We start from the raw sequence: 13,659 nt of genomic DNA, 5'->3' as shown, positions 1-13,659 counted from the left end.
CCTATTAGCACGATTAGCATTCTTCATCATCTTTGTTTGTGTGTTCCCTAGGTTCATACAACACAGCTTAAAAGTGTTACCTTACTAAGTATCCATTAATATCTTGGTTGAAGTTAGATTCGAAATGGCTAGGGAGACTGTCTCTTCTGTCTGTCTTTGTTTCTTTTAGCACAACTGTACTGTTCTCAATGCAAATCGATTTCCTACAACTTGCTATTTGGAAGATAATTTTGAAATAAATAGTTTCGCATCCAAAAGCAATTGAGAAAAAAAAACTTACATAGTGGGTATGTCTCTTTACAAGGAAACTGATAGTTTGACTTCTTTTAAACATCTTGATTGACGATTGCTTTGATAAGTATTTATTTCAAACACATATAAAGCGGCTAATTCTATAAGAATCAGTAATTGTTAATGAATGCTATAGCCATGCTATAAATAAAAGTGCAGAGAATACACATCATTCTACAATGTAACAAATTATTTGATTTTAACGTATTCATAATTTTCAAAATAATTTATAACTAAATGAGGTTTTTATACTTGAATATTCGTTATGTAAAATGAATAATAATGACATATATCATATATTATACATGAAGTAAATTTATACACTAATTTGTTGGTAAAACGTATGCCATAATAAAAATTTTATTATAAGTTATTTCCTTTGTCTTTTACAGGAGAATATTTCCTGTTAAAAAACTTGATAAAGTGACTTAATATTGTGTTGTCTATAATGGTAAAAGAAGTTCTGCATATTGTTTTTCAGATTGCTTTGTGAATCTATACACCTGTCCCTGATATGCCTTTCTTAATGAAATCACAAACGCTTTTCATTGCAGTTTCGTTCATTTCACACTGGTATAAACCTTTTCCATTTACAAAGGCCAAATCGAATATCCCACCAAGGTCCTTAAATGATCGATCTGTGAGCACAGCAGTACTTGCTTGTTTCGTCAGTGCATGAATTTCTTTGATATGAAATAGCAAAAGTGCCGTGTTTTCAGGTCCTGCAAAACAACAGTAATATGTGATACAATATTAAAATAAGATTATTCAATTTGAACTTGTTTTAAAGAAAAAACATCGGATTACAATACACAATGAAAAGAAAAGATGACCATTGTTTGGTCATTTACATACTAAACAAGCATTAAATACACTGTAATGTGCAATCTTTGATATACCAGTACGCATGTATATGCATAATAAAGATAAATTTCTTGCTACAGAACAAACACATTGCATACTATAAATTTAATGCTGCTTCCAAAGAATTATTTTGAATTTTAGCTTGAACAAACACAAGAACGTGATTTAGGTGATGCATATGAAGTTTATGAACTTTATCAATACAAAAGTTTGTATTGTATGATAAAAATATACACACGTGGTACATCTTTAATTGCATTTGCAGCGTCTGTCCCTACTCTTGAAGCAATGATACTGAGGACAATAAGCATCTGTGACTGATCGATGTCTGTTATCCTGTTGCATTTGACAAATTTAACATCTTTCAAATGATTTTTCAGCATTGTCTTTAATTCTTCTTCGATATCTTTTATGGTATTTCCGCTGTGTGAATGATAAAGCTGAACCGTACCTACAGAGTTTGTATTTTAAGAAAACAGTCAATAATTTGTAACGTTAAAAATATTGTAACTAAAATTTCAAGACATATAATGTAGTACGGTCATTGGCATTGCAAAAGTATGCATTCCTTTTATTTTACTTAAGAAAAGGATTGCTTCCTGTTCTGGACATCAACTTATAGTAGGTCTAAATTAAGGATATTAAGCATTTGGCCACGATGATCCAATTTATGAATGTATGAATGCATGACTGATTCACAAAACACTGAAAACCGGAAAAAAAAGCCTGTCAGGGGGAAAAGTGTAAATAAGTTTTGGTAACGAATTATAAACAAGGGACACCAATTAATGTTTTCTAAAATAAAAAGGGAAAAATTTCAACCCAACTTCCTTCAGGAAAGGTTTTGTAGGAATATCAATTTGTAGGAAAAAAGCCAAAAAAAGGACCCCAGGCAGACGCGGGAAAATTGTGACAAAAACAAAACGGTCAACCCTTAATAAGAAAAAGGGGAAAAATTCAATAATATTTTGGGTTTTCTCGAAAGGGGTCCCTAAATGAAACATAAATCTATAATTTTTTTCTTAGATTTTTCAATTTTCTATATAAAACATAAAAAATTACTTTTTGGGGTTATTTGGAATCAAGAAAAAAAAGTTTTAAGTAAAAACTTAAAACCCAAAAGGAATACTATGCTAAAATTTTTATTTTTTTTAAATATTGCAAAATTTGCCTACACAGTCTCTGTATATATAGAATAAACATGTTTTGACTACACACAAAGTAGATATCTTAAGTTTCAAACTCTACACACTACAGACAGACACAATAAGAATATATAGTGTCATTAAAAAACTGGCAGTTTTTTTTTTTAGAAAGGACCAACTTTACTTGACTTGTAATAGGATATGCAGCTTTCCACACACAGTTTGTACATTCTGTTATTAAAATTAGACATATTCAGAAAGAATTACATAGATTTCAATTATTTCTGGGATAAAAATATTTTACTCTAAGATGAGCATAGTATATCGATTATTCAAAATAGTCCTGTATTATTTCTAGTGCAAATAAACATTGTTACATTTTTAGGGATACAAATGGGAAAGGTAAAGATATGCTTACTGTTAAGACGGAGGCAATAAATTTACTAATCTCCAATAAACTTGCAGTATGTAAATTTACATGATAACAAATATTTTTAGAATGTTTCATAGCTCCAACAGGTATAATCCACACAAGTTTGCTAGTTTTTTCTTCATCAGGGGCATATTTCTGCCGATTACCAATAAATTCAGTCAAAATACAATGGGGCGTAAGCTCAAATGCTCGTGAAGATTCCAAGACAGTTTTCTGTTTTAAGTAATAAGCGATACAACCTATAGTTAGTCTACGGACAGACAACGTGGTAGCAGGACATCGGGACGGACAAGGGCAAATCTTTATCCCATAAAAAGAGTCAAAATACCCAAGGTCACATTCTGCAACAAATTTCTATAAAGTTTAATGATTCTAGCAGGTAGGTTTTTGGATTTACACGAGACACAAACCGGTTTACGTATGGACAGCGTTTAGCAGTGGGAGGGGACGGGTAAATGTACACCCCATCCCGTTTCAGGGGCGAGAACATAAATTAATTATATTATTCTGAATAGCATATATGTTTTAGCATTTGTGTTTATATACCTGATATTGTTGGCGGCTTGAGTTTTTCTATTTCACCAGATAATTTCTCATTTTCGTACTGTAAATGTTTATTGTACGATAATGTTTGTTTGAGTTCTTTTCGCACCTCTGTGTTTTCGGCACAAACTTTTAAATTTGCATTTTTCAGTTCCTGTATTTGTTCCTGACTTCTGGATAGATTTTTGCTTAGTTTTTCCATTTCTTTTTTGTGCACTTCATTCGCTACTACATCTACTAATCTACTGTCAATTGTTTGATGTTGCGGCATTACTTGATGTCTATTCCAATCTTTTTTGCTCGTTTCTTGTAAAAATGGAGAATCTATTTCAAATTGTTTCAATTGATGTGAGCGGAGAATCGCTTGAATGTTATGATAAAGATTCGATACGGAGTCCTGCACTGGTGTTGTATGTATGAAGCGTGAAGCCTGTATAATTGAATTAGTTGTCTTAGTTTCTGATTTTTTTTATAAAAATAATATTAAATCAATGTGATAAATGTCGAGCTTGAAAAGTCATTTGCATCACGATTAAATAAAAAGAAAATGGGCGTTTTATTTGCTTTGTTGTAAATAAGAATTCTTTATTGTTAATAAGAATTAAATATAATGAATAGTTTACATATTAACTTTTTTATTCGTAAATGGTTGGCATAAGAAAGACGCATAAATTATAAATTTATCAAACAGTCAAAATACTCTAAGGGTGACACTGCACTGTTATTTGTTAATTCTGTTGACATGGTGGTATTTATTCAGATATTTCTTTAAAACTCAAATGCAGACAAATACGTTGCTTTTCTACTACTTATGTACTAGTATGATGCAACAACTGCGAAATATTTGAAATACATTGAAAACTAGTTAGTTATGCTATAAAATGGAAATCGTACGATCTACATTTAAGCATGTTGTGCTTTTCTTTTTTTGTTTCGGGGGACTGGGTGCTTTCCAGCTGTACTTGTTGAGGAAGACCTCCGTGCATTATCACAGACATGAACGGACACCCGAGTAGAACTACTGACGTTTCGTAAGCAATACTGGATAGCTTTCTCACATAAAAGAATACAGAGTCCGTGACAGAACTAGTACACCACACCTACAAAACTTAAATTGAATTTACAAATGTGCTTAACATATTGTCATTATTTAATATACAAAGAATACATATACATACTTGTAGATTTTCTAAGATGGACCGCCCCTTTGTTAATACATCAAACTTTGTAGCATCATCCATTGCTTCATCTAAATACAATAATTAATGTCTATTATCTTTTGTTACAGAAAATTAATCTACCCTTGATATATAAATAACAAAAACTTATGTCCAAGGGATTTCGATTGTCAAAAAAGCTCAAAATACGTTGCCCATTAGCTTTACTTTATATGCCAATTTTCTTATCATAAACTTAAATTTATGGTCAGAAATAGGGATGCTTATGTAAAACGTAAACAAAATTACTTCACTTTACAGATTATAAGAAACTTTAGAAACCTTTACTGATTTAAAATCTTGATTAATTTAATGACTTTACACCTTAATCTCAATTAAATGTGAAAATTCATTTATTAATTGTAGATACAGAAAAAAGGATCTTATTTTACTTATTGCTATCTTATATAGCTGCTCCACATATTCCTGCTGTGCAACTGTTGCTTCTACAAGACTCATCACATTATTGTAAAGATCGCTGAAGGTTCTCTGTGTAGTAAAATGAAATAAAAAGTTATTGTATTCCACAAGTTGGCATTCATTATTTCATTAATGTCGCTTCGCTACGCCGTGCATTTTTATTTATTAAATGATTATCAAAATAAATGAAATAACTAGATCTACGTGTAGTTGTGAAAAAATGTTAGCATTGTTTTTCCATGCATTCTGTATTTGTGTGGAGGAAAAAGATACAAAGAATGAATGTAAACGTTTACGAATTTTTTTTTTAATTTAGGCATCATTGAAGTGTTACGATATGTTACTAAACACTAGAATAACTGACTTCTCATTAGATAAGCACTAACAAATAATTAATACTTCATTGATCAAGCGAAACGGTATGTTCTGATTTGATACGACATATGATTTTACATACACAGTTTATGTGTATGTTTAAAATTCTATTCTTATAAGGCACCATAAAATTATAAATATGTTTTACATACAACCTTAGTTTGTAACAAGTTTGTAGCATTGAGTTTTATATGGTTGATATACGTCCGATTTCAACTTCAAATAAAAGCTAAACCCGCTAAAATTCCGTGGGTTAATTACAAAATATACATCGACCAATGATTTCACTATGTGTCTTATCCTACAAATGAATGGTCAATATTTTCTAACCTCCTTGCCACATTGGACTTTTATGAAGCAGTAGTTGTTTCATTTCAAATGCTTTTGGATAGAGAACAGTCAAGTCGGAAAATTAAAACAACTTATTGTTTTAGGAAAGAACACATGGTTAAAACATATACATACACATAACTAAATATCAAAAATACAACTCTACTACAACATATTAGGGGTTTCTTCTTATTATCATACTAATATTTATTTGATGCCAAACGGCCATCGTCAGAACGTTTCTGTCGGAAGAGTGTCTGCATTTACAGGTCAAGAGTGTCGGTTATAAGTCAGGGAAGAGCTTACCTTTGAACAATTCTTTATGATCTTTTCAATGTGTGTACATATTAAATCTTGAGACAATTGTTACATCACAATTATTATAATAATTAAGTTACAGGAAAATATTAAATGAATTATATATCAAAGTGTCACTAATACTGAACTAAATTTTATGCATCTTATTAGAGGGCTGAAATAAATTTGGTAGTCGTGTACGTATGTATATATACTTTTAAGGTAAAGTATATAAAATGCTTCTACGTAACTATGTATATAAAATTATACTTATTAAGGTAAAGTAAACAACATATTTCTATCACGAGTGTATATTTAAATTTTGCCAACCGGTAAATCTGCCAAACAGTTTGCTTCTTCGCTCGGTTCCTTCCTTTGATCTCTTGGTGCATCCGATGTTACGTTCCCCATGGTAAATCTCTGAAACAAATAAAATATCTGTGTTAATACTAAAAAGTATTGGTGTTAAATACAGTAAACAGCCGTCTTTGTGTACACTCTGTACACTCTCCAAATGATCTGTTTCCCCTGACCATGGTTACCTGCTGGAAACCAAAGATCATACGTGTCATCATGAAATTATACATTTGCAAACAGTTCTATAGGAGCTACAGCGCGAACACATGTTGTGCATGGTAAGAAGCCGCGATAATATTCTAGTTAAAGTACATTTTTTTATATTTGCTTTCACATTGCATTAGTACTGAAAAGAAATTATTTGCAAAAAATTCAAGTTTTAATCTAATTAAAAGTATGTACAGTCTAAACTAAAAGATATATTGAAATTGGTTAATAACATAATCGTACTCAAGCCAAAGTCACATCCGCTTTTATTTTCTAAAGATATTAAGCTGCGGTCTCACTTACTCCCGGCAGAGCCCAGGACCATTCCGGTAAGTTAACGGGATGATCCGGGACGATCCGGGGTGAAATTATTGTTGCGGTCACACTAACCCCGGTAGCACTACGGTTATTCCCAACTAACCACCAAGGATGCGCTCCGGATCATCCAGGCAGAGCCCATGTGAAGCTAACGTTCATGCCGGTGCTATACCGGTCGTTCCCGGATGACGCCGGAAGAGCCCCGGTTGACCCAGGCAGAGCCCCGTTCGATCCAGGCAGAGCCCAGGACGATCCAGGCAGAGCCCCTGTAGAACCCCGGTGGATTGTAAACGCGCGAAAATGATTACATTGATACATATTTTTTATTTAATATATCTATTGTTCCAGAATAGTATATCATGATGATTTTCTGAAAAATCCTTATGCAAGACTGAATAGAAGGGAAATGGGAAGGGTTTTAACACAAACAAGTTCAATCATCGAAAATTGTCGTGATTCTTATGAAATGAACGTGCTTTGCCGGGGCTCTACCGGGATCAACCGTAGCTCAATCGTCATCCTCCGGAGCTCTGCCGGCATCCTCCGGGGCTCTGCCGGCATTCACCGGGGCTCTGCCAGCATTCACCGGGGCTCTACCGTAGCTCTACTGGCTATATCATACCCCGGATCATCCCCGGTTTGTGCCGGAAGAGCTACGGTGCTTCCCCGGTGTAACCCCGGTCGTTCCCGGCAGAGCTAAGGATGAAGCCGGCAAAGCTATACTTCCCGGACCACCCCGGTTGTTTCCGGTCGTACCCCGGTCGTTCCCGGATCACCCCGGACGTCTACCGGGGCTATGCCGGGATGAAGTGAGACCGTAGCTTTAGATGTATAAATGACAATGTTTTAAACGTCATTTAAAGACTTTACATTATTAAACCATTATTTAACAAATAAAACATGGCCTTGAGGGCAATATGCAAGTTTACGGACTGCTTGGTCAGACTGAGGAAGGTATATGGCCCGAAGCGCAGCTGAGGGACATATTCCTTCCGAGGTCTGACCAACCAGTCCGTAAACTTGCATTTTGCCCGAAAGGCCATGTTTTATTTGTTATATTATACCGAATCTTTAATATCTCGTATAGTTGTAACGTCGTCACCAACGTGTTGATTGATCACAGGCTTCTTATCACATAGACGCTTAATTGATAATGATGGAAAGTAACGACAATTGTCGACTTTGTTATATTATACCGAATCTAAATCCTTTCACCCTTTCATACATTTTGTTGCTGTCATTTTACTATAATTTGCTTTCAAATAATAATTTATTTGTTCAGTGTGTGAAATATCTCAAACCCTAGTCGGATTTTGTATTATTATCATTTTCAATTTAAAGACAAATCATAACTTTTGATCAACATGTAATAAGTTTATGTGAAACAAAACAATAAATTCAGTAAAAAGAGTCATTTAACAACAAAATAAAATATTATACCTCATTAGCATACGCCTTTCTATATTTGATATGACGTCATCCAGTCCATATAAGAATTATGGACCGCCCCCGGTCTGTATGCGGTTTATGGACCGGATGACGTCATATCAAATATAGAAAGGCGTATGCAAATGAGGAATAATATACATGTAGTAAAATAATGTACGTTTTTTTCGTTCAAATGCTTTGTAATTAATCACTCAGGCCTATCGGCTTTCGTGTTTATATTACTACGCATTTGAACTCAAACCGTGCATTCAAAAAAGGCATATTTACGTTACATAATTTGCTGGGTGAAACATAAGTAACAATTCGGTTGAATTTTAAATCACAATGAATCAATAGCACTTCAGTCTCTTCTTTGATTTGAAAATCGATATTACCGTTAAAAAAGCTATTGTGCATTCCTTTTATTTTTAGTTATCTTTGCATAAAGTAATTGTACATGCTCGCTTTATTTGAAAAAGAACTACTTTATTAATAAAAGAACTACTTTTATACGGCTCTATCAGTGGCGTACCTACCGATACGCCAATACACACGGGCGTATAAAAAGAAAGGTTTCGAAAAAAAAATAAAATTCAAAAATGAAATCATTAATTTGGGCGTAGATCATCAACATATTCGTAGCTACTAATTGATTCTTAGGTATGCTTAGGATGTTACCTTTTTCGAATATGCGTTACCTTTTTTGCATAATCAAAACTTCAATTATGAAGAAAGGTAGTAAAAATATGATATAAACAATTTCTTTGGAATTTTCTCTTTTTTTTCAGCTTAAGTTAAGCATTATAATGCTAATAAACCTCGTCAAAATCCAAAAAGGATAAGAAGTTGTCCAGTATATTACAATCATTTTCTTTTTTCAGAAGAATCAAATCAGTGAAAAGTAAACATTTATTTCATTGTTTGCAACTTGGCGTTTGCAGCACAATGGAATGGAGTGAGTTAGCTGTATGGAATGTCTTTTTATATTTTACCTATTAACTATAAATCAGTATATTATTTTTAAGTTAGTAATATTCATTCAACTTATATTCATTTCAAATTATGTAGAATAGTTTTGACACTATGAATCAGATCTTTGAAGTGAACTATTGCCAACACCCATCGTCACAAACCAAATTCAACTTTTGCTTTATTGACCGTAAAAAAGAATACCAGTATTTATAAAATATATCAGTACACTATTTACAAATATAAATGGTTTCCGCGTCCATTTTTAATGATAAGATTTAAGTATTAAATATTAAAATTAAATTTTAAATATTAAGAATTAGATTTTAAATAATATGTTTTAAATATTAATTTAAAAATGTCCCTCCAGGACTTCCATAGAATTCTATGGAATATGATCCGTTTGAAGATGGCTATGTGGTTTCTAGAATAAAAGTACAGAACACAGTCTTCCTATAAAAATATGGAAACCTTTATAATTGCCTAGAAGCTTCATCGCAGCAACATTTTGTATTGACTGGGCCAAATCAAGTATTTGAATTTTTAGTTCAAAATAGCAATTGTTTGGTCCTTGGTAAATCATAATTGTTCATAATAATAATTACATTCATTTAAAAATGGTTGGTAAACGGAAATTTATTTTGTAGTGGTAACAATCGTTTTTCTGTTTTTATGTGAAATTGTATGCAACTGACATATCATGTAGCCCTGTGATAATCATAAACATACAAATTAATTGACAATTATATATTAAGATGTGATTTTGGTTATTATAATAATGTTTGGTTCTTAAACACTTTTATCAATGTAAAAGGTTAGTTTTTTGTACCTGCCAAATGCTCAAAGCACATTTGTGGCATACGTTTATTTTTAGTGACAGTTCGTGTTCTAATTATTTGAAAATAATCATTTTGTTGAGTTTGCCTAGTTGAGCATTCAGTTCTCACCCACATGGCAAAACTTGCTATGTTTTTAACTTTACCTGAAAACATAAATCGTGTTATGAATACCCTTTTATTTTTATGTTGTATGCTGTAGGTAGCTACCCCAGATTGTTATCAATTGGAAGTTGAACCTGAAGCGATTACGATTATTCATTGATGAGTGTAGATACCTTTGATTTTGTACTTTGATTAGTCACTGTAATTAAAGAGTAAAAGTTGTTTCACTGGGTTTGCTAGCTAGTCACTGTTAATTTCAGCCATTTTAGTTCACAAGAGTTAGATTTTTTTTTACAATAAACGCAAAATAAACAAAATATAGATGGTTTAAAAGCTTGTCACAGACTTAGTAGATCAAACAGTAGTTTACAAAAGTTTGTTTGCCAGTTTATTTTAAAACAACATTTTATATGTATAACTTTTTGCATTGAAAACTGTTCAAAAATGAAAAGAGCTCTGTGTATAATTCAATTAAGAGAAAATATTATTTAATTTTATTCCTTTTTAGATCAGCTCAAAGGTGAGCTACTGCCATTTCCCGCTGTTTGTCGTCTGTCGGTGTGTTTCTCAACAATTTCCTTGTCAACACAATACAGGTCACATTTTGTATCCCATTTTCATTAAAATTGTTTAGAATGTTTATCTTATTGATTTTCTATGTCAATTTGGGTTATCTGGGGTCATAAACTAGGTCACTAGTTCAAATCAAAGAAAAACATAAAGAACACTTTAGATGCTGTATTCTATCTTGAACAACTTAAAAGTTTGTGAGAATATTTGTCTGGATAGTCTTCAGTCGAGTTTGAATCTGGGTCATATAGGGTAAAAAATAGGTCAAATCAAAGAAAAACATTGCAGGTCTTTTTTTAGCTGGAACAACTTGTAACTTTATCATAGGTCATATATGTAGGTCAAAGTTGAAACTTGTTCTTTTGGGGTTAAAAGTTCTAAAATTTGCCCCTGCTGGAGAACATTTGGCAAATTTTTAGTACTGCCTACAAAGAGCTCATAAGGTTTATCTTCTAATTCCCTACATACGGTTTACTTAGATTACGCTAATTCAGATTTGTCATGCAATCATCAATGTAGAATCAGAATGTTTCAAGAGAGGTCTCGTGTTTAAGTTGTTTTTTTTTTTCGTTTGCTTTATGACCTGTTCCAACAATAAGTAACACACGAACTCGAGGTCGGTCTAGAAATTTTAACTAGCAGATAAACATAAAAAACACATACTTCGGAAAACCATGAACATCCATGTTTATTCATTAAAAAATATATATTTATAATTGTCTTCTTATATGTTCAATCATCTGGATTTGTTTCATATTCATTAATATCGTAAACGTATATGTGACACTTGTTTACGAAAACCAGGCGTGATACGAAAACGAAAACCTGTTGTTATATGGATATAATAAAAACATGAGCTACATTTTAAAATGCGAGGTAGGCATCAAAAGACTGATGTTTGGAACACTATACTATCACTGATGTTATCACAGCAACCAAATAATTGTTTTTGGTTAAAAGAGGCGGAAGGAATGATTTAATAGGACAAGTAGCTTCCAACTCACCTGACATATATATTATTATCAAATTAAACAATACTTGTCAATTAATTAAGATGAAATGTCTAAACTAATTTTAGTTACTGAAACAATGTTGGGTATGAAACATCAACATTTAGTTCTTCATATGCATCCAGTAATGCTTTATACAACTCAAATGTTTTAATAGCATTACTAGGCATCTGTAGGCCTGTCTTTAGAATGTAAGCCAACTCCTGGAAAGCATCGATACATTTTTGCTTAGGTATTGCGTATAGTTCTTGGCAAATTTCAATATCCTACATATTAACATTAACACCATAATCAGAAGAACCTGATAGATACGGAAGCCCTGGAGGGACATTTATTATTTAAAAATTATTACTTATTACCTATTCTTTATAACTTATCACTTATTATTTACAGATTATTACTTATATTTAGTATTGAACTGCGCCATGTTTGGCAGGAAAAATCTCTGTTTACACCAAGACAATTACCGGAAAATAAATCTCTGTTTACACCAAGACAGTTACCGGAAAAGATGAAGGAGAACCGTAAGAACATCATTTATTTAAGGTCATATATTACGGAAGCGATGGAAGAAAAATTATTATTTATTACTTATTATTTATTATTTATTAATTAATATGTTGAACATAATTATCAATTATAATATATTTCTTATTATTTATAACTTATTATTTATCACTTATTATAATAATAAATTATAGATAATAGGTAATAAGTAATAATTTTTAAATAATAAATGTCCCTCCAGGGCTTCCGTAGTACCGTAGATAGAACTAGTACATTAAACAATATTTTATTTCTGGTCCTCCTTTAAGTATTAAGAATTAATTTTTAAATATTAAGAATTAAATTGTCAATGTTCAGAATTTAATAATAAGTTTTAAGTTTTAAATATTAATTTCAAATGTCCTTCCAGGGCTTCCGCAATTTTTATTATACGTAGTCTCATCTATACATATTTAACAACGAGAACAATGTAACCATATAAGACACATTATGTCTAAATTCTTTGTGCGTGAGGCATTTAACTTCGTAATGAAATAACTTAAATATTTCGAATGGAAATTGAAAGACTAGAGTTGAGAACAAAAATGTTAAAGACAATATTTATTGTCTACAACATTGACATAATACGCATTAAAAATATTTTAAGGAAGCTAAATGATCGTGCGATACTACATTTTAGCTGTGAATACGATAACTTTTCGTTACACTAAACATTTAAGCTGTTGTGTTTGTATTAAAGTCATACAGATCATTTTAAAGCATATTTTCCTTGATTATATCTCACGTTAAGTTATGGTGAAACAAAAGAAAAATAACAAAGAAAAAACTAAACTTGTTACAAAAGGAAATAAAACCCATCTTTTTTACAAGAGAGACACCTGGCTATGTTTTGTTTTTCTAAAAGCAAATAACTTTTGAACTATTTAAAACAGTGTACACGTTAGACTTCGTGCTATTTCTCTTACATTCAATATATGTACTTGATGTTATTTTCATTACTATAGATAAAGACAATAGTAGTACAATTAGCTTAAATATCCCCTAAATCATAGCTATATTTGATATATAAGTCTCTGGCGATCCTTTGGCCAAAAACCAGCACTCGGCGTACACTCAAACTAAGCCGAGGTAGTCCCCTGACTATTTTAGTAATAATTGATACACAAATGTATTAAAAAAATAAGTAACATATATTTTAAAGCGATTCTGCTATGTAATTAAACATTACCTTTATTTAGACAACAGTTGATAACAATCAATCTTCTTTTTCTGTCAATCCACTCGCGAGGACGTAGAATTGTACAATGTTCACAATTTCAATGAAAATCACTGCTTATACAACTTTCGGTATCGAGTGGGTCCACTCGATTTGTATGTAAAGGTTGGTACGAAAATAAATTTTAACTCAAAGTAAAGTAGCTAGTAGAGAAAACTACA

The 13,659-nt window shown here is 31.9% G+C and overlaps 1 protein-coding gene across 1 annotated transcript; it reads right to left on the bottom strand.

Moving 5' to 3' along the window:
- Positions 1 to 694: 694 nt before the first annotated feature.
- Positions 695 to 13,589, bottom strand: LOC132744340 (uncharacterized). Its single transcript, XM_060733025.1, has 7 exons — positions 13,451 to 13,589; positions 6,246 to 6,335; positions 4,886 to 4,982; positions 4,455 to 4,525; positions 3,280 to 3,706; positions 1,394 to 1,606; positions 695 to 1,013 (listed from the first exon to the last, which is right to left on the bottom strand). The coding sequence occupies exons 2-7, from the start codon at positions 6,324 to 6,326 to the stop codon at positions 787 to 789; spliced, it is 1,116 nt and encodes a 371-aa protein (XP_060589008.1). The 5' UTR covers positions 6,327 to 6,335; positions 13,451 to 13,589; the 3' UTR covers positions 695 to 786.
- Between the last annotated feature and the right edge of the window lie 70 nt (positions 13,590 to 13,659).

The sequence above is a fragment of the Ruditapes philippinarum genome, unplaced genomic scaffold (genome assembly GCF_026571515.1).
Source record: "Ruditapes philippinarum isolate M1 unplaced genomic scaffold, ASM2657151v2 ctg536_1_1_1_1, whole genome shotgun sequence".
NCBI lineage: Eukaryota > Metazoa > Mollusca > Bivalvia > Venerida > Veneridae > Ruditapes > Ruditapes philippinarum.
This window is presented reverse-complemented; position numbering and strand designations above follow the sequence as displayed.

What these genes read in the sequence shown, in the direction of transcription:
- LOC132744340 (XM_060733025.1), bottom strand. Translation starts at nt 6,326, where the DNA reads ATGGGGAACGTAACATCGGATGCACCAAGAGATCAAAGGAAGGAACCG. An exon ending in GCTATATAAGATAGCAATAA is followed by an intron (nt 4,526 to 4,885) that starts GTAAAATAAGAT and finishes TATTGTATTTAG; the next exon opens with ATGAAGCAATGGATGATGCT. An exon ending in CCATCTTAGAAAATCTACAA is followed by an intron (nt 3,707 to 4,454) that starts GTATGTATATGT and finishes TCAATTATACAG; the next exon opens with GCTTCACGCTTCATACATAC.